This window comes from Leuresthes tenuis, unplaced genomic scaffold (assembly GCF_036924035.1).
Source record: "Leuresthes tenuis unplaced genomic scaffold, fLeuTen1.0.hap1 SCAF_10, whole genome shotgun sequence".
NCBI lineage: Eukaryota > Metazoa > Chordata > Actinopteri > Atheriniformes > Atherinopsidae > Leuresthes > Leuresthes tenuis.
In genome coordinates, this window is record NW_027325364.1 from 35603661 (window position 1) to 35625757 (window position 22097).

Below are 22097 nucleotides of genomic sequence, written 5' to 3' on the forward strand. Positions count from 1 at the left end.
TCAGACAACAAGTCAAAACAACTTCGGTTGGTTTGTTAAGTTTGGGGACATGTAAATTCAAACTGCAATAGTACTATTCGCCATCACGGACAGATGCCTACGTTGTTGGAAAGAATGAATTGATAAATGAGCAATTACTTCTGTAATGACAAGGAAACTCTCAGCACCACCTGAGACACAGCCCCCGTGCCAACTGTGGTCGCCAGCCTGTGTACAACTCTTGTTTCACAGGTACCGAAAAAGACCCTCCAAGGACTTCAGGAAGCTGACGCAACGGAACGAGAGTGCTACGAAGGTCAATTGCTTGACAAGTGGCTGTAGTATGCCCTCCACTATAAGACTACTGCCGTGACATGCCCCAACAATTTCAGCAGGCATAAAAAGCTATTTGGGAGTTTTAAATGCTTCGGTTCAATTCCTTAAAGTCAGATGTCCCTTTTCCATCACTGATCCGTTCCATATATTGCTCACCTAAGATCATTCTTTTAAAGGGTGTCTGTACATACCTCGTCCCTTTGACTACACATAGCCCCCTGCAAAATGGACAACGAGGCACAAGAGACAACACCCATAGTTCACAAAAATCAAAGGCTCCCTGGTGGTCTGGTGGCTAGGATTTGGTGTTTCCACTGTTGTGACGTAGGTCAGGAGTGTTTTATTTCTTTTGTCATCTATCCACTTATTTTCTTGCAGGGTTATGACACACTCGCTCTTACTCAGGAATCTTTCTATTTCTCCCTGAAATAAGAGAGAAGTCAAAAGCGTGAAACTTGTGCTTGCTTGGATTTATTCTCCAGATGCACAGAATTACTTTCATTTAAGACTAAAATGTTCCCAACTTCAGCACGTATTCAATGATATGCACAATGCCAATTTTTTTGTCAGTTAGGAAGAGTTTACTGCAGATTTGCAATCGGTACTGTTGACTAGGCGTTCGGGTCCCTGATGGTCTAGTGGCTAGGATTTGGCGCTTTCACCGCTGCGGCCTGGGTTCGATTCCCAGTCAGGGAATGAGAGTTTTGAAACTCTGACTAACTAGTGTAAACCTAAGACGCGTGTGTTGTTGTTTTCCAATGACAAGACTGCAATGTCAATTTAATCAAGCCCTGTCACAGATTTAACAGGACGTTGGTATGGAAGTAGTCATCCAATGCGCATCACTGAATTTGTGTTAATACTTTACAACCAGCAGATTTAGTCATTCTCTTTAGAGAAAGGCTCAATAAACTCTTCCCAGCAGCTCTAGAACCATTGTGGCTTGGCAGTTTTAAAAACTAAAAGAATGATCAAGTTTTTTCATACTTTGATGTGTGCTTAATAACACTTTGAGCAGCAAATAGGAATTCCATTTGTCATCAAATAACATGGGCTGGTTCATCCACGGATGATATGGAAGACAAGGAATTGTATGGTCAGTTGCCGGACAAAACGTTTTTGTCAACGGGCTTGGAGCATTTGGCGATGTTGCAAGTGCTGGCCATCCATGGATTCTTGGATTGAGTTTGACGGAGGCCTGTTTTTTTTCTGTGGTACGGCACTGGGGAATCTCATCTTCCCCACTCGCTTGGTAAACTTGTGATGCACATCAGTTACAAGACATGTTTTATTGTTTGAAGAGTTGCAAGAGTGTGTTAAGCTTGATAAAGCACTCATTGTCCGAGCAGAGGTAGAGATGGAAAAATACATTTGAAAACTTGCCCCAGTTACAACTGTTTGAATGCATTGGCCGGGAAATGCCATTTGTCATCAAATGACATGGGCTGATTCATCCACGGATGATATGGAAGACAAGGAATTGTATGGTCAGTTGCCGGACAAAACGTTTTTGTCAACGGGCTTGGAGCATTTGGCGATGTGGCACGTGCTGGCCGTCCGTGGATTCTTGGATTGAGTTTGAGGGAGGCCTGTTTTTTTTCTGTGGTACGGCACTGGGGAATCTCATCTTCCCCACTCGCTTGGCAAACTTGTGATGCCCATCATTTTAACTGAAAAGTCATAGTTAATCAACCCATAGTTCACAAAAATCAAAGGCTCCCTGGTGGTCTGGTGGCTAGGATTTGGTGTTTCCACTGTTGTGACGTAGGTCAAGAGTGTTTTATTTCTTTTGTCATCTATCCACTTATTTTCTTGCAGGGTTATGACACACTCGCTCTTACTCAGGAATCCTTCTATTTCTCCCTGAAATAAGAGAGAAGTCAAAAGCGTGAAACTTGTGCTTGCTTGGATTTATTCTCCAGATGCACAGAATTACTTTCATTTAAGACTAAAATGTTCCCAACTTCAGCACGTATTCAATGCAATGCACAATGCCAATTTTTTTGTCAGTTAGGAAGAGTTTACTGCAGATTTGCAATCGGTACTGTTGACTAGGCGTTCGGGTCCCTGATGGTCTAGTGGCTAGGATTCGGCGCTCTCATCGCCGCTGCCCGGGTTCGATTCCCAGTCAGGGAATGAGAGTTTTGAAACTCTGACTAACTAGTGTAAACCTAAGACGCGTGTGTTGTCATTTTCCAATGACAAGACTGCAATGTCAATTTAATCAAGCCCTGTCACAGATTTAACAGGACGTTGGTATGGAAGTAGTCATCCTATGCGCATCACTGAATTTGTGTTAATACTTTACAACCAGCAGATTTAGTCATTCTCTTTAGAGAAAGGCTCAATAAACTCTTCCCAGCAGCTCTAGAACCATTGTGGCTTGGCAGTTTTAAAAACTAAAAGAATGATCAAATTTTTTTCATACTTTGATGTGTGCTTAATAACACTTTGAGCAGCAAATAGGAATTCCATTTGTCATCAAATAACATTTGCAAGAGTGTGTTAAGCTTGATAAAGCACTCATTGTCTGAGCAGAGGTAGAGATGGCAAAATACATTTGAAAACTTGCCCCAGTTACAACTGTTTGAATGCATTGGCCGGGAAATGCCATTTGTCATCAAATGACATGGGCTGGTTCATCCACGAATGATATGGAAGAAAAGGAATTGTATGGTCAGTTGCCGGACAAAACGTTTTTGTCCACGGGCTTGGAGCATTTGGTGATGTGGCAGGTGCTGGCCGTCCGTGGATTCTTGGATTGAGTTTGAGGGAGGCCTGTTTTTTTTCCTGTGGTACGGCACTGGGGAATCTCATCTTCCCCACTCGCTTGGTAAACTTGTGATGCACATCAGATACAAGACATGTTTTCATGGTTGAAGAGTTTGTTAAGCTTGACAAAGCACTCTGAGCAGATGTAGAGATGGCAAAGTACATTTGAAAGCTTTCCCCAGTTCGAATCGTCTGAATGCATTGGCCGGGAATCGAACACGGGTCAACTGCTTGGCAAGCAGTTATGCTCTCCACTATAGCACCAATGCCCTGACAGAGACTTTCATCAGACAACAAGTCAAAACAACTTCGGTTGGTTTGTTAAGTTTGGGGACATGTAAATTCAAACTGAAATGGTACTATTCGCCATCACGGACAGATGCCTACGTTGTTGGAAAGAATGAATTGATAAATGAGCAATTACTTCTGTAATGACAAGGAAACTCTAAGCACCACCTGAGACACAGCCCCCGTGCCAACTGTGGCCGCCAGCCTGTGTACAACTCTTGTTTCACAGGTACCGAAAAAGACCCTCCAAGGACTTCAGGAAGCTGACGCAACGGAACGAAAGTGCTACGAAGGTCAATTGCTTGACAAGTGGCTGTAGTATGCCCTCCACTATAAGACTACTGCCGTGACATGCCCCAACAATTTCAGCAGGCATAAAAAGCTATTTGGGAGTTTTAAATGCTTCGGTTCAATTCCTTAAAGTCAGATGTCCCTTTTCCATCACTGATCCGTTCCATATATTGCTCACCTAAGATCATTCTTTTAAAGGGTGTCTGTACATACCTCGTCCGTTTGACTACACATAGCCCCCTGCAAAATGGACAACGAGGCACAAGAGACAACACCCATAGTTCACAAAAATCAAAGGCTCCCTGGTGGTCTGGTGGCTAGGATTTGGTGTTTCCACTGTTGTGACGTAGGTCAGGAGTGTTTTATTTCTTTTGTCATCTATCCATTTATTTTCTTGCAGGGTTATGACATACTCGCTCTTACTCAGGAATCTTTCTATTTCTCCCTGAAATAAGAGAGAAGTCAAAAGCGTGAAACTTGTGCTTGCTTGGATTTATTCTCCAGATGCACAGAATTACTTTCATTTAAGACTAAAATGTTCCCAACTTCAGCACGTATTCAATGCAATGCACAATGCCAATTTTTTTGTCAGTTAGGAAGAGTTTACTGCAGATTTGCAATCGGTACTGTTGACTAGGCGTTCGGGTCCCTGATGGTCTAGTGGCTAGGATTCGGCGCTCTCACCGCATAAAGGAAACTTTATGACAAAAAGATATGGGCCCAAGAGTGTGGAATAAGTGTGTGAATTGAATTGAAAAAAACAGAGCTGGCCTTTCTGATCAGTTTGTCGAGTCTCTTCCTGTCAGCGGTTGAGATGCAGCAGAGAACTCCAGAGATAATGGCTGATGCCACAACAGTGTCAAAGAAGGTTCTTATGAGTGCTCCCTGCACTGACAGGGACTGATGACAGTGGACTGATGACACCGACACCAGTCCACAAAGTCATTGATCAGTTCTCTGTATTCCCTGTCATCGTCGTCAGTGATGAGGCCGACGATGGCAGTGTCGTCGGAGACAGTGTGCAGAACTGTGCCTGAAGTCTGCAGTGTACAGGGTGAACAGGAAAGGAGCCAAGACTGTTCACTGTGGTGCCCCTGTGCTGCAGACTTCCATGTGTGAGACACAGTCCTTTATCCTCACATACTGTGGGCGGTTGGTGAGGTAATCTATAATCCAGGATGTGAGATGGTGATCCACGCCTGACAGCTCCAGCTTGTCCCTCAGAAGCAGAGGCTGGATGGTATTGAAAGCACTGGAGAAGTTGAAGAGTGTGATCCTCACAGTGCTTCCAGGCTTTTCAAGGTGGAAGAGAGCTCCGTGAAGGAGGAAGATTACGGCGTCATCCGATGGGACCCGATGCCAGGCTGGTAGGCGAACTGCAAGGGATTCATGGATGGTCCCACCAGAGGGCGGAGATGAACGAGCAACAGCCATTCCAGTGTTTTCATCAGGTTGTGATGTCAGCGCCACTGGCCTGTAGCTGTTGAGGTCCTTTGGGTGCAGCGTCTTTGGCACCGTCAACACACAGGAGGTTTTCCACAGTTGTGGAACCTCCCCAGATTCAGGCTCAGGTTGAAGACGTGCTCCACAATACCATAGAATTGATCCGCGCAGGACTTGAGGAGCCTGGAACTGATGCCGTCCGGACCTGCAGCCTTTTTCACCTTGATCTTGAGCTCTTTCCTCTCCTGGTTGACAGAAAGAGACAGATTGGTGCTCGGGGGCAGGGTGTTTGGGGTTGTGAGAGGTAGTGAGAGCATCATTGGGGGGTGGGGCAAAAGAGGTGGAGGCAGTGGTGGCTGGCTGCGATCTGACTGCTGTTTGAGTGAGGGTGGGGGAGGTGGAGGGGGAAAGTACAGGGTGTGTTGACGAGGGGGGCAGTAGCAGAGAAGACTGGCCTGGGGGAGGGTTAGATGTCTGTTGTTAGATGTTCTTTGTATCCTGAGATTATCTTACTGTAATGGTTCTTCCCCTCTTTGATCTTCCGCCTCAGCTCCTTCTGCCTCTCCTTATTTTATGTTGGCAAAAAATAGATCCAGTGTTTTAATGTCTCTGGTGTGGCAAGTGATGTACTAGGGGAAGTTGGGCAGAGTGGAGGAAGGAGAGGCATGATTAAAGTCGCCAGAGATGAGGAAGAGGGCTTGTGGGTGCTGTGTCTGCAGCCTGCTCACAACTGAAGGCAGGGCATCACAGGCCGTGTCGACATTAGCAGAGGGGGTAACGTACGCCACTATCACAACAACTTGTGAAAAATCTTGTGGTAGATAAAAAGGTCTCATGCTAACAACTAACAGTTCGATATCCTTGCAGCAGAGTTGCTCTTTAACAGTGGTGTGCCCAGACTTACACTACTTGTCATTCACAAACACAGCCAGCCCTCCTCCTTTCCTCTTACCACTCTCCTGAGTTCTGCCCGATGTAGAATAAATCTGCCCAGTGAAATTTGTGAATCTGGGGTCAGTGAGTTCAGCGATGTCTTTGTAAACAGCGTAATGCTGCACTCCTGATATTCCCTCTAGTGCCGGGTCAGTGCTGTTAACTCGTCTATCTTATTGGGAAGAGATCTCACATTTCCCATAATGATAGCCGGGAGGACAGATCTGTACCGTCTTCCCGAAGCGTGTCAGACTCCAGCATGAGTCCCCTGTCTTCTTCTCTTCAGCTCCTGGGGAACATCGGGTTTCTCCTGGGGCAACACCGCTGTTTTACAGACCGCTAACAGCTGATCCCTGGTGTAAACAATAGGGTCCATGGCTGCTCACAGGGTGTCCGGACATGGAAAGTTTAGAGCAAGCATGGCAATTTTGATGCCCATAATGCAACTGTTGTTTCCATGGTACTACACTGAAGAATAAACTAAAAAACGTTACTAAAAATTACCAAAAAAGAGAAAAAATGCTGCCGAACAGGGCAGTGCATATATCTTGTAATATTAATAATGAAATAATATATAAATAAATAAATTTGAGAAAAACATCAAAGTCAGCAATCACTGTGGGCTAGGGGCGGCTGTAGCTCAGGAGGAAGAGCAGTCGCCCACCAATCGGAAGGTCGGTGGTTCGACTCTGGCTTCCCCAGGATACATGTCGAAGCGTCCTTGGGCAAGTTATATCTTAAGTATGAGTATGAGTGTGTGTGAGCGGCAAGTGAAGTGAAGCGCTTTGAGTGGTCAGCTAGACTAGAAAAGCGCTATACAAGTACAAGTCCATTTACCATTTACTGTTAAAAAGCCTTATTGCTGTGGGACCATCCTGAACCTCTCAGTCCTGCAGCACAGTGAGACGAGACTCTCACTGCAGCTGCTCCTCTGTCCTGCCAGGATTCTGTGGAGAGGATGTTTACTTTTCTCCAAAATAGAATATAATTTCCTACTCATCCATTGCTCCACCACTGTATGGTGGTTACCAATGTCCAGAAAAACTAAACACAGCAGAAACAGGCCCATGGGAAAGCGTGGCCTGCGATGCAATTATCAACGGTTTGTTACCAGATGTGGCGCTTGAACTGAAAGACATTTATGTGGGCTGGGCTGAACAACCGCGACTGGATGATGTTAGACACTATGCAGGACATTCACAGAACCAAGTTGATACCAGAAAGAAAAAAAAGGACAAAACTGAGAAAGAACTGCACCTGGCCGCCATGACCATGTACAATCCAGTATCTGCCTTCCCGTGAGGAGGACGGCCCCCACACAGAGGACGAGGCAGAGGAGGAAGGCGTGGCCGAGGCTGAGGGTTCCCTGTTGGAGGCTGGAACCCTGACCATTGCTACAGATGTGGCCCAAAGTGACACTGGAAGAATGACTGCCCAAATAACAGGCCATGAATGTCGGTTTCAGACTGACAGGGGTTGGCTGACAGGGATGGGTCGTCACCAGCAGAGTGATCAACTGTTACATTTCTGCTGACTGTGACTCACGTGACAAAGTTTTACATGCCGTTTCGTTGTTAGAAGATAAATTCTCCTCCATAAAGACAGGAACTTAAGCTCACTTAACATCTGATGTTTACATAGCTTTTTCTATCGTTCAGTTAATAATTTCTCAAAGTGTACTGTCATACATTGTATACCTTTAAAAATATATAGACACATGACAATTTACACCTGTAAGAATTATAAACACCAAGAAAACTCCAGGAGGAACTAAGATACATCAGTAGCTTTGGACACTGGAGGAAATGACTTAATGGAAGTAGTTGGAGTCAGTTCACATGTAAATATGTAGACCAGTCTTCTCCCAATAATCATTTGTCTTATCATTTAACATTTAAACTGTTACTTAGGGACTTTTTTTTGGTCAATAACCGATTCAGGGTCCAAATGGATGTTTTGAGTGGAAAGAGTTGTGGTGGCTTATCCCTAGACACTACTGACACATTTCCAAGATATTCTAGGTGCTTACTCTAATTTGATGCCAAGGACAATTCTACTGAGAGCATAAACGAAGATATATTTACTTCCAGCTGTACCGCATCCTTTTCTCTCACATGCTACAGAATCAAATTTTTAAGCCAGTGTTGACCAATGTTGATCCTCTGTAACAGTTTTGAGTTCAGAATAATCATGTATGCTCCATATGAAACCTTGATGAGGGAACTGTTAACTAATAAACTAGTCATTTTGGGAATGGTAATCATAAGTACTTTGTAGAGGGTAAAGGTAATGAGTTTATGCTCTTGGGATGGCCTTAAGAGCATAAGCTACAGAGACACAGCTGGTGATGTAAAGATAAAGAGTTAGATAGTGGATAGAGGGCCAAGAGATAAAGAGCTATATAATGATAGTGGGTCAGGCCTATCCTGAGGGGGCAAACACTCATGCTGATACCTTTCAAAAATTGCAAATTGATAGACAATTAGAGTTTAAGGTTGATTTATTATTATTTATTAGTCAGTCAACTCCAGGGTTGGCTCATTGCATGTTTGGCTTGAACAATTGTGTCTTCAGTATCTTTTCTTCCTCATCTTTGGCTACATTCACATTGCAGGTCTAGATGCTCGATTCAGATTTTTGCTGAAATCCAATTTTGTGTGGTTGTTCACATTATTATCTAAATGCGACCACCATCAGACTCCAGTGTGAACAGTGAGATGCGCCGAAGAAAACATAATATCAACATACCACACCACATTTACAAGAGTAAATATGAATTCTACACGTTCAGCATGTATATTTAAATCCTGTAGTTATTGTGTAATCGGAGGAAAATGATGACAAAATGATAAAGTGAAGAAGAAGGTTGAGAAAAAAAGAGAGCATGAAATTTGTGATGGCATCTTCCATGCTTGTTTCGTCCATTGTTTACATTTGATCTTGTTGCATCCCGCCTCCTCCAGCGCATAATTGTGACGTCTGTCCACCTTCAATAACGGAAAAGTCACATGAAATGCGGCATAGCTGTTCAGACTGAGGTTGCTTTGAAAAACATCAGATATGTATCCGATTTAGAACCGCATATGAAAGTGGCCTGGGTCTGATTTGAAACAAATTGATTTGTGATATTTAGACTGTCACAATTGAGCAAAAAAGTCGGTTGGTCCCACAGTTGGGCCACTTTTGACTCCAATGTTAATGCCGTGTTAATGCAGTGTTTGTGGGCGCTCACACCAAAAGTGACAAAATCGCCTGTGGTCACTCACAACATGCTGCACACCAAAAGCGACTTGAGCGACCAAAGCGTCCAAAGCGACCGAAGGGGCGGGGCTTTCAAACAGCAGGCATATATAATAATCCATCTATACATCGGTTCCCTCTTTCACCATGGATTACTATCTGGATTGTGATGGAAACACAGGGCCCGTTGCCGTCGGTCCATCTGGGTCCATAACGTTCTGAGTAACCGGCCTCTCCACTGAGAATTTCACCATTCAGGAGCTCTGCTGCAATGATGTTTGGTTCCAGACTGGATCATTTTTGATGTTCTCTGTAGACAAACAGGCTTGTATCGCACCGCTCTGGTCAACCGGAGACTACAAGGATAAATTTATCCTCCATTGTTTTCCTCTCTTTCTGCCTTTTTCCGTTCTTTTGTTGCCGTCGCGCCACTGCTCATTTGCATTAAAGTTTAGCCTCTCCCCCGCAACACGTCGCTCGCAACGCTCACAGCACGCCACTCACAACCAGCGTACGTTGAATGGCAGCTGGCCACCGCGATCGCTCAAGACGCTTTGGTGTGAGTGCCCGGTTAGACTCCTAGTAAACTATAGCTCTTGAGATCCAGACTGGCTGAGGTGAGAAATTATTGTCCCATAACATCAAGAGTCTCCTCAGTTGAACATTTGTTATGATTCATGAAAACAAATGTGTTTGGACGACTAACCTAATGTACTGAGAGAAGTTGTCTCTGTGTCTCTCCAGAAATTAAGTTAAGTATAGGTGTATCAGAGTTTCCAGAAAGTATGGAAAAACAGAAAGTAGGGCGCAAAAAGCAGGGTTGCATTCAAAACTTAAATAATTTATTTTTCACTGGAGCACCACAGCAATATCGCATTACAACACTGCATAGTGGGTCACAAAGATATTACTGAACAAAAAATAAACATTAAAAAGTTGACAAACTGGTCTAGCTCTTCTTTTTTTCTTGCTATTCAGGAAGAAGGGGCAGAGATAAGGCTGCTTACATGACGGGAGTGATTAACTAGGAAAACTGTATCTTCAAAAAAAAATTTAAATAAATTTGCATCTTATTTAAACAAAAAGAAAGCAAAAAAACATTTAAAAATCAAAACAAGGTGGTCACTAATTGTTGATTACTTTTTTGGGGGAAAAAAACCTTTATGACTGAGCATTACATGTATTCTTCACTAACACCTTTTATAGAAATTTAAATACGCTGATGGGTTACTGCACTTCTTCACACAAAATCAAAATAATGTCCTAATGTGACCCTAGCCCTTCCAACCACTGTGAACTGCCTGTGGATAGACAGAGAGCCTCAGAAAACACAGTGTAATTCATTCTTAAGGCTATGAAAGAGTTTTCCAAAGTGTGGACAGCTCATTCATCTTTGTTTCCACGAATGGATGATGAATAAAATGAACATTGAAAATAATGCATCCATCCATCTTCTATACTGGTCTTAATCCATCGGTCAGGTTACGGGTGACTGGAGCATATCCCAGCGATCATTGGGCGAGAGGCGGGGTACACCCTAGACAGGTCGCCGGTCCATCACAGGGCCTCACAAGACAAACAACCACTCACACTCCTAGGGACAATGTTTAAAGACACCAATTAACCTACCATGCATGTTTTTGGACAGCGGGAGGAAGCCAGAGTACCTGGAGAGAACCCACGCATAAACAGGGAGAACATACAAACTCCACACAGAAAGGTTCCAGTCAGGAATGGAACCTGGAACCCTCTGGCTGTGAGGTGACAGCGCTAACCACCACATCACTGTGCAGCCTGAAAATAATGCATTGATTTGAAAAGGATTTAAACTCTATCATAAACAAATATTGAGATAATAATGTTATTAAAAATGTTCCTGAAAATAAAAGCTCAATTAGAACTTGGAGCTGGCCAGGAAAAAAAAAGGTTGTATATCTCAACATCTCACATACCAGAAAAATGCTTGAGTATATGGCTGAATAAGTTAAAAAATAATTTTTATTAATAGTAGTTTCTCAACATAAAATGTTGTGGATTTCAGATGTTTAATCATAATATCATCAAAAGTCTCAAATTAGCCATAGAAAACTTTATATGCAAGGATCAAGGCTCAAATCCAGTCCCGCAAATGTGTGACCTTCAGGTACACCCATATTTAACCAAAAATGGTCAACATAAAGAAACTAGTGAATTCAGATGCAAAATAATTTCCCCCTTTGATTCAAGCCTTATGGTGAATCATGGAAACATTTGGACATAAAACCAAGAAAATGAGCTTATCTAAAACAAACATCAAAGTGCTTTTTGTCCATTTGTGGTACCTTAGCACTCAATCCCTCTTTCTTTCACTCTTAGTCATCCTGTAGCAACACTACTGCATCCATCATACAGCTTTACACGCAGGTGCAAACAGATATATCTGTTGAATGCTTTTCAAGTTGCCCATAAATGGAGAGATCTCAGACCCTTTCTTAAATTATTTATCTAATGGCCATGTTGCTACAGTGTCAATAGACTTAATACAATCAAATAAGCCAGCTGAATTCTAATTCATACAAACAAATTCAAAACAGTCAGATGTTTTACAAATGTTTCTATAGACCATCAGCATTATCATGTCATAGACTGGTCTATTGTTTAATTAATATTTCTTACATTAGATGAGAAAGTTCTGCCAATATCCAATTATGGAACCATCTTTACTTAAAAAAAAAATTAAATAATACATTTAGACAAAAACAGGAAAACTTGCAGCTAAAGATTCAAGCCGTACCGCTCTCTAAGTTATGTGTGGATTTTTTCTACATTTGAGGCATCTACTTTCGTTTGTTTGGTTAGACAAGTATCATTTAGACCAATAGAATCAAATATCTATACTGGCTATTGTCCAGGATCAGAACGCATTATGTGCATAAAAAGCTGTATACAGACCATTATTAGACAAAAGCACTTAGAAGGGCAAATATTAAAATAACAAAAAACAAATTGCAATCTTGTTTTTGTGTTGTATTCTCATTGGTCTTCATGTGATCACAACCCTGTAGTTGTAGTAATGGGTTTCATTGTCAAGTTTCTGGAATTATGACAGGTCTTGTATGTTGAGTATCTAATACTGAGCTGTTTTATGATTGGTATGATCCAACACACCACTCCAGACTGTACCTGATTGTGGAGAAAATGCTGTGAGTATAATAATGCACGAGTGTTTGTGCTGCCTTGTAAGGGTTTCTAGCTGCACTTGCAAGACTTGACCTTCATATTTGAGAGCTGCTCAATTTTCGGGGTCTTGCCAATATAATAGAGGATAGTGAGGGGCTCCAAGTCCTGGGAGACACAGCAGGGGGATGCTGATGCTTCGGGGTTGATGGCATTGTAGAGGCCTAACACCTGGAACATAGAACCATACATAGAAGAAAACATGACTTACAGCGATTCAAGTTCACCTCTTCAACAGCACTTTGTTATACAGTACCTTGGAATGCTGGGTATCTGAACTCCACAGATATGGACATGCACCAGCACAGAAGTTGGCTTCATAACCTTTCGGCTCATGGATCCACTTCCAGCCCAAATCCTTCTTAAAATCAATGTAGAGTGATCGTAAGCAGCAGTTGTCCTCAACATTCCTACAAAGGGATGCAGATAAAAGACTAGGCTTAGTGCAATAAGAACCAATTTTCTGCGATAGTCTGATTAGTGTGTTGTCTTTATTATACATCAACAGTGATGCAGGACTGAGCTTGTGATTTTTTTAAAACTTTGGTATAAAAGTGATTAATTTTTCACTAGATTTAGTGCATATTTCCATTTCTGTTTAGCATTAATTTATCAATTTATGTTTATTTATTAAGTTATTTTATTTCCATTCTACTAGTTGACAATGAGAGGAAAAGAAAAAAACTTCTTCATAGGCTCTGTTGCCTGTTGTTTACGATTGGCTCCTTTAATTTTAACTGAAGAATAACCAAAAAGAAGCGACTGACTATTAGCTAACAACAAAAAAAGCATACAATAGTTTTGATATTAACGCTGATAAAATGTAGACTGGGAACAATAACACAACCACCTTTATACATGTTGAGTTAATGTTAGGTGGTTATCTTAGTTTTTACCACAAACATGAAAGCAAACATAAAAGATTTTGTCTTGCTTTCTAATGATGGGGCAATTTCTAGCTATTTCAGTATTTTTCTTTGTCAAATGCTCATTGATATCCCTAAGATTTTTGGTCAGTCTCAACATTTCAACCTTGTGCTTTCAATTGGCAAACCAGACAACAATGGCAGTATCTGATGCTAGACTGCCTCACCCCAGCAACGTTTGTAGGTGACCTGAGACATTTTTGGGAACAGTGTGATAAGAGTTACCACAAATCCATTCTGTGCCACATTCAAGGACCATCAACTGACCTTGCATGACTTCCCTTCAACAGCAGAGTTTCCTCAAGGATGTTTTCTCACTCTTATGTTAACCAGGAAAATAAAATAAAAAAAAATACATTCAGTAAAACTAGACTTTGAAATCACAGGATGTATAATTCGAATACAAACTCCTGCTTGTCTTTAATTATTTCTGCAGCAACAGTGAATGATGCAGCTGTGAGCACAGCTCGAAAGCTCCAGATCTGTTCTGTTGTGTCCTGTGAGTAACTTCCAATGGGCATTTAATATAATGGAGCCACTCTGCTATTGCTTTTACTGGTGATATCCCAGACCATAAAATCAGGTTGAAACAACAATTAAAAGTTGTTTGACATACGCAGTAAATCTGTGAGCCCATGTCATTTTAAACAAATAAAACATTCTTAATTGATTTATAATAATTGGCATACTGTCAAATAAACAACAGAAAACCAATAATATGAACATTTGAGGTTCTACCTGCTGCACAGCTTGTTGCAACTCCACTGGAGTATGCCTCCTCAGTGTGTTCTCCATCCATATGGGAAAGGGACTATGAGTCATAGATGCATTTGTGTTTATGCATTTGGCTGAAGCTTTTATCCAAAGCAACTTACTAGGTGGTAAGGGTAAGGGGTCTTGCCTAAAGACTCCTACTGGAGATAGTACCTTTCAAGCAGGGGATTTGAACCCAGGCCACCCACATCTTACCACTACACTATCCAGTCCCTTATGTTTATGTAGCTGTATATTTATGTAGATGTTTATCTATTTTTATCTGAGTACAGCTCCAGACAGCAGTGTATAGATTAGATGGGATAGATTTTCAAGCTAAACCCTGGCAAGGTCTTAACATGGATCACAGAGCAATGACAGATACAGCAATGGAAAAAGATCTGATCAAAAATAATCTGGAATTATTTGGTTGGTTATATCTAAATCAGGGGTGTCAAACTCAAATAAACAGTGGGCCAAAAAAAACCCCAAAAAACCTCGATATTGATTGAAAAAATGTCTACAATTGAGGTTTTTTTTAGGTCAAGTTTTTTCTTCTCTTCAGATATAACAATTAACTTTTTCATATGGAAACAAACTTAAGTTTTGTTTAAACATTGAATCTGGAACAAGCAAAGCTTAATACTATAAACACATGTGAAATCAAATTAATTTTTTTTTATTTTTCAATGTTATTCCTCTTTCTCTATTTGTAGCCTTCTGAGTTAAATTTCAATTGTTACCTTTTTTTACAGGCTAACAATAATCCATTATCCATTATCTGCTGCTTCTCCAGGGGTTGGGTCGTGGGGATAGCAGCTTGAGCACCATACAAAAAAACAATATCACCAAAGCTGAAATCCGCACTCAGAAGACAGCGTCTCCTGAGGACAATGGAGTGGCGCAGCAGAGTACAGGGAGCAGCGGGCAAGACGAAACGATGTGCCCGAAAAAAAGAGAGGAAAGCGGTCGGGCATGCTGGCCCAGCTGAAGGCTTGCAGGCCACCGATTCCAACTCTCTTTCTGGCCAACATCCGCTCACTGGATAACAAAGTGGACTTGTCACATGGGAGGCTGAATATTTCTACTAGATGAGGAACTGTGCTGTTCTTTGTCTCACGGAAACCTGGCTTAACAACAGCATGCCAGACTCAACTTTCCAGATCAACGGCCTACAGCTTTTCCGAGCGTACCGCGACCACTGGTCAGGGAAAACACGGCAAGGAGGACTCTGTGTGTATGTGAATGAAGGTTGGTGTACAAATTGTGGACTGTTTAAGAGCTACTGCTCTCCAAGGCGATATAACTTATGACAGTGAAATGTCGACCGTACTATTTGCCATGGGAGTTATACCGTGGTGTTTGTCATCATTGTTTATGTCCCACCGGGTGCTAATGCTAACAAAGCATTAAAGGAGCTACATGACAACATTAGCTCACTGCAGACAAAGCACCCGGAGGCGTTTAATGTGGTTATGGGGGACTTTAATCATGTGAAACTGATGGACACTCTGCCCAGATTTTAACAGCATGTCACCATTCCTACACTGGGAAACAACACACTGGAGTGTGTGTACACTAACATTCACTGTGCGTACAGAGGTCTTCCTCGCCCCCATCTTGGCATCTCCGACCACATCTCCATCCTGCTGGCGCCAGCATACCGCCCCCTGCTGAGACGTATCAGGCCAACAAAGAAGACAATAACTGTGTGGCCCAGACTGGCAAGTCTTCAGAGAGGCAGCTACGTGTGAGGGAGAGGTGGACCTAGAGAAATACACGTCCTCTGTCCTCAGATTCATCTCCAAGTGTGCTGATGATGTCACCACCACCAGGACAATAACCTGCTATCCAAACCAGAAAGCCTGGCTGAATGCTGAGGTGAGAGCTCTGCTGAAAGCTGGGGACTCTGCGTTCAGGGCAGGTGAGGCATCAGCGCTTAGAGAGGTGAGGAAAGGACCGACTGCGGGCATCGCGAGTTACAAAGCCACATACACCCAGGGCATCAAGGGCATCATGGACTACAACACCAGGGATGCTAAATGCCCAAGGGACCCCTCCTTGCCAGATGCACTCAACAGGTTCAATGTCGACTTTGAGGATTCTGAGGATCCCCCCCACCAGACTTACACCACCACCTGGTGACACACCCTTCAGTGTGACCACAGCAGACGTGAGGAAGACCCTCCAGGGAATCATCCCCCTCAAAGCTGCAGGCCCTGACAATATCCCAGGGCAGGTACTGAGAGAGTGTGCACACCAGCTATCTGAGGTGCTGGTGGACATCTTTAACAGTTCGCTGTCACTGGCATCTGTCCCCACCTGCTTAAAGCCACCTGCCACAATTGTCCCCATCCCCAAGTGATCCATAGTGACAGGCCTAAATGACTACTGACCTGTAACCCTAACCCTGGTAGTCTTGAAGTGCTTCGAGAGGCTGCTCATGACCCACATCAAGGACTCCATCGATGTCACTGTGGACAGTACGCCTATAGGAAGAACCATCTCCTCGGTGGTCCACAAAGCCCTCACCCATCTGGAGAGTAGAAACTCCTACGTTTTCTGCTCTTCCTGGATTTCTCCTCAGCCTTCAATACCATCATCCCACGGACCCTGGTGCAGAAGCTCTCCTCTGTTGGACTGATTTCCACACTGGGGAACTGGGTCCAGGACTTCCTGACCAGTGTTGGTAATAATGGCGTTAGAGTATAATGGCGTTACTAACAGCATTTTTTTCAGTAAAGAGTAATCTAATTAATTACTTTTCCCATCGTTGCAACGCCATTGCCCTTAATGAGAATGTGAAGTGGCGCGTCACTACAATTTGGTTGAATGAAGCACAAAGTGTCAGCTTTTGGCCACACATCAGCTGCCTGGAGAAAGCAGGGGTGGGGAAGATGACAAATGCAATGATGATTGGCTGGGTGGGCGGATCATGCCCTGTCACACTGTCTCACTGCATACTCTGACTGCCAAACACAACAAGACAGCGACAATGGTGACAAGCCAGGGAAATTCAAAGGTAGCGTCCTCAAACTGGAAGTACTGGCACTACTCGCTCATTTTAATTAAAGGCAAGAATGTTTATGTAACATGCATGCCATGCCCAGGAAAAAATACTTTATCCACGTCTGCTTCAAGCAACTCGAATCTTATGAAGCACCTCAAATCAACATATGCTAACGTGACACTTGTTGCTGCTGCTGCTAACCTAAGTACTAAGTATAGTGTTCTGTTTATTGCGCAGTAGGTCTAAAATACAGTTACAGAGATTTGTACTACTTAATGGCCAGATATTCCTTTGTTTTGTTTTACCCAAGTTTACACGGGTTTCTTAATTTTGCACTTGAATTTTATTTTGAGCATTTATTTTTTATATATTTTTATTTCTATGCATGCCATATGGCAGACTGCAATCTATGGAGCGCAAATAAATACCAAATGTTCTAAAATACTGTATGTGTTTTTATTTTTCAATCAGTTAATATAAACATCTTTGACGTTAAAGATGTTATAGAACGTAATAGCGTATAGAATATGAAAAATAATGTCACAGTTACTTTGCTGAGTAACTAATTACTCTTACAATGAGGTAACTGAGTTACAAACTCAATTACTTTTCGGGAGAAGTCATTTGTAACTGTAACTAATTACTTTTTTAAAAGTAAGATTACCAACACTGTTTCTGATCAACAGACCTCTGACTGTCAGGATCCACAACACCATCTCCTGTTCCATCACCCTCAGCACTGGCTCAACCCAGAGCTGTGTGTTGAGCCGCTTCCTGTTCACTCTGTTGACGTATGACTGCTCGGCGAGACACCCCAGCTGTCATAAAGGGAACTTTGCGGATGACACAGCAGTAGTGGGACGCATCATGAACAATGATGAGTCCAAATAAAGAGAGGAGGTGGAAATCCTGCTGCAGTGGTGCAGAGAAAACAACCTCTGGATCAATGTGAATAAGACCAAGGATATGGTAGTGGATTTCAGAAGGGACAAGCACCCTCTCCCTCTCCTGCACATCAGAGGAGCAGCTGTGGAAGTGGTCTCCAGCTTCAGGTACCTGGGTAAGTATATATCCAATGACCTCCCCTTCCCGTCTGGGCAGGAAGGCCCACCAGCATCTCTACTTCCTCGGGAAGCTGCGGAGAGCTGGACTTGGTAACTCAGTTCTGAGGAGCTTTCAGCACTGTGCAGTGGAGAGCGTCCTTTGCACCTGCATCACCGTGTGGCACAGCAGCTGCACTGCTGCTGAGAGGAAGACTCTGCCGAGGGTGGTAAAGAATGCACAGAGGACTGTGGGGAGCAGCCTTCCCACCACCTCAGACCTCTACACATCACGATGCAGGGGAAGGACCCCTCTGCATCATGAAGGACTCCACCCATCTTGTCTCACGCGGCTGAGGAGCATTCAGAGCAAGACCACCAGGCTCAAAAACAGCTTCTTCCTTGCTGAACTCGAGCCGTACTCTGTAGACTCCCATTGCTCTCTTATGTCATTCTGTCTCTCTCATTTTCTCTGTCTCTCTCTCACTCTCTCTTCACCACACACTGACCTGCATTAAAACACCAGAGGTGCAATATTTCATTCATTCTTCATAGGTGCAATATTATGGACTACCTCATGCTCTCACACGTGTATTTAGTATTTAGCAAAGCTAATTTCAGCTTCATTATTTAACTGTTTGTATTTTTGCTCCTTGCTGTTTTTATATATTATTTTTCTCTTGATATTTTTGCTCCAAGTACTTGATTTTTATACAAAGTACTTGGTTATTATACTTATTTATTTAGGCTTCTGAAACAGGGACCTGAGTCCTAATTTCGTACCATAAACATGAAAATGTGAGCTGGTATGACAATAAAAGTTCCTTGAGTCCTTGAGCAGAGAAACCCAGACATCCCTGTCCCCGGCTACTTCCTCCAGCTCTTACAGGGGGAACCCGAGGTGTTCCCAGGTCAGCCGAGAGACATAGTCTCTCCAATGTGTCCTGGGTCTTCCCCAGGGTCTCCTCCCAGAGGGATGTGCCCGGGACACCTCACCCGGGAGGCATCTAGGAGGCATCCTAACCAGATGCCCAAGCCACCTAATCTGGCTCCTCTCGATGCGGAGGAGTAGCGGTTCTACTCTGAGCCCCTCCCGGATGACCGAGCTTCTCACTCTATCTCTAAGGGAGAGCCCAGATACCCTGTGGAGGAAGCCCATTTCAACCTCTTCTATCCACAATTTTTCCGTCACTACCGACAGCTCGTGACCATAGGTGAGAGTAGGAACGTGGATTGACCGTTAAATCGAGAGCTTCGCCTTCTCCACGACAGGCAGATGCAGAGCCTGCATCACTGCTGACGCCGCACCGATCCACCTGTCAAGCTCCATTCGTCCCTCACTTGTGAACAAGACCCTCGAGAAACTTGAACTCTTAGGGAACCCACTTGGGGAAGGATCTTCAAATGACCTTGTGAGGTCTTTTGATTTTTAGTTGGTCTTGTCTCGTCATTTCCTGTTTTATTTTGAAGGATTAACTCTCCTCTTGTTTCAGGTCACTTGCCCTTCCTCTTGTATCACCTTGTGTTTTCACCTGTTCCTCATTTCCCACCATGTGTATTTATAGTCTGCATCCCCCTCCATCCTGTGCCAGTGTGTTTAGTTACAAACCTTGTGTACGTACGATCATCCTAGCCTTCCATAGCAAACTCAAGACTTGCAGCATTTATCCAACAGAGTGATTTTCATTTGTAAGTTTTGACTCATAGTTATAGTTTAGCCTTGTCAAGTTTCATAGTCTTTCGGTTTCCTCTGTAAGGAGTGATTTTGATTTTGTTAACGTTCATAGTGCCTCCTTTTTTATAGGAGTGATGTCTCAGCAGTGATGATTTCATGAGATTCTTCATCAATAAAATTGTTTCTATCAGAGAGAAGATTAATGGAATCCTTCCCACTATTATCACTGATGTATCATCAAGTAGAGCAGCTTTAGAAGTATCTTTAGAACCTGGTTTGTATTTAGACGGCTTCTGCCCAGTTGATCTTTCTGAGCTAACAACAGCAATAGTCTCTTCTAAACCATCAACTTGTATGTTAGACCCAATCCCAACCAGACTGTTCAAGGAGGTTTTCCCCTTAATTGACACTTCCATATTGGATTTGATCAATCGGTCTTTGTTGACAGGATATGTACCTCAGACTTTTAAGGTTGCTGTAATTAAACCTTTACTTAAAAAACCCACTCTTGATTCAGAAGTGTTGGCTAATTATCGACCTATATCCAATCTCCCTTTTTTGTCTAAAGTTCTTGAAAAAATAGTTGCAGCTCAACTTAGTGATCATTTACATAGAAATAATCTGTTTGAACAGTTTCAGTCAGGATTCAGAGTGCATCATAGCACAGAAATAGCACTGGTGAAAGTTACCAATGATCTCCTCTTAGCCTCTGATAGTGGACTTGTTTCTGTGCTTGTCCTGTTGGATCTCAGTGCCGGATTTGATACGATCGATCACAGCATTCTGTTACAGAGACTTGAACATGTTATTGGGATTAAATGAACTGCATTAGGCTGGTTTAAGTCATATTTATCTGATAGATTCCAGTTTGTTCTTGTAAATGAAGAATCTTCCTCACACGTTGGAGTAAGTCATGGAGTTCCTCAGGGTTCTGTGCTTGGACCGATTCTTTTTACTTTATACATGCTTCCATTAGGTAACATTATCAGACAGCATGGCATAAATTTCCATTGTTATGCTGATGATACTCAGCTGTACTTATCTATGAAACCAGATGAAACCAATAGGTTGGTCAGACTACAAGCCTGTCTTAAAGACATAAAGACCTGGATGACTCAGAACTGTCTGCTTGTTGTTCTCTTTGGACCTGAGCGCTTCAGGCAGAAATTGGCTAGTTATATAGTTACTCTAGATGGTATTTCCTTGGCTTCTAGTTCTACAGTGAGGAACCTTGGAGACCAGAACCTTGACCAGAATTTATCATTTGACGCACATATAAAACTGGTTTCTAGGACTGCCTTCTTTCACCTTCGTAATATTGCTAAAATCAGGAACATTCTGTCTCAGGGTGATGCGGAGAAACTAGTTCATGCTATTGTTACTTCAAGATTGGACTACTGTAATTCCTTATTATTGGGCTGTCCCACAAAAGCCTCCAGCTGATCCAAAATGCTGCAGCCAGAGTTCTGATGAGAACTAACAGGAGAGATCATGTTTCTCCAGTTTTAGCTTCTCTTCATTGGCTCCCTGTTAGATTCAGAATAGAATTTAAGATTCTTCTCCTCATATATAAAGCTCTTAATGACCGAGCTCCATCAAATCTTAAAGATCTCATTGTAAGATATTTTCCTAACAGAGCACTTCGCTCCCAAACTGCAGGTTTACTTGTTGTTCCCAGAGTTTCTAAAAGTAGAATGGGAGGTAGAGCCTTCAGTTATCAGGCCCCTCTCTTGTGGAATAAGCTGCCAGTAAATGTCCGGGAAGCAGACACCCTTTCCACTTTTAAGATTAGGCTTAAAACTTTCCTTTTTGATAAAGCTTATAGTTAGGGATGGCTCAGGTAATCCTGAAACATCCCATAGTTAAGCTGCTATAGGTTTAGACTGCTGGGGGACCTCATCTGTCACACCTTTCCTCACTTTGCTCTCTTTTTCCCCCTGTTTAATTTCACAAATGATTTTATGTACATGTGACATTATTGTGGTTATTAACTTGTGTTTCCCTGTTCCAACAGGTATCCTTTGAATGATGTTATGGTGTTTTCCCCCCTCTTTTCCCTCTTCTCTGTCTTCTCAAACCCCAGCTGGTCGAGGCGGATGGCCACCCTTCCTGGTTCTGGTTCTGCCAGAGGTTTCTTCCTGTTAAAAGGGAGTCGTTCCTTTCCACAGTCGCCACAGGCACGCTCAGGACGGGAG

At 42.9% G+C, this 22097-nt stretch overlaps 1 protein-coding gene and 2 non-coding genes across 3 annotated transcripts in view; 2 read left to right on the forward strand and 1 right to left on the reverse strand.

The window, feature by feature from the left end:
* Window positions 1-939: 939 nt before the first annotated feature.
* trnae-uuc (transfer RNA glutamic acid (anticodon UUC)) lies at window positions 940-1011 on the forward strand. Its single transcript has one exon. It is a non-coding gene; the product is annotated as a tRNA-Glu (tRNA).
* Window positions 1012-2379: 1368 nt separating this feature from the next.
* On the forward strand, window positions 2380-2451 carry trnae-cuc (transfer RNA glutamic acid (anticodon CUC)). Its single transcript has one exon. It is a non-coding gene; the product is annotated as a tRNA-Glu (tRNA).
* Window positions 2452-10102: 7651 nt separating this feature from the next.
* The window catches only part of tgfb2 (transforming growth factor, beta 2), an 89206-nt gene continuing 77211 nt past the window's right edge, over window positions 10103-22097 (reverse strand). The window contains exons 6-7 of the mRNA XM_072394994.1: window positions 12755-12908; window positions 10103-12669 (exon numbers count right to left, since the gene is read on the reverse strand). Coding sequence (XP_072251095.1) covers window positions 12511-12669; window positions 12755-12908 — 313 coding nt within the window. The 3' untranslated portion in view covers window positions 10103-12510. The remainder of the gene's footprint in view (window positions 12670-12754; window positions 12909-22097) is intronic.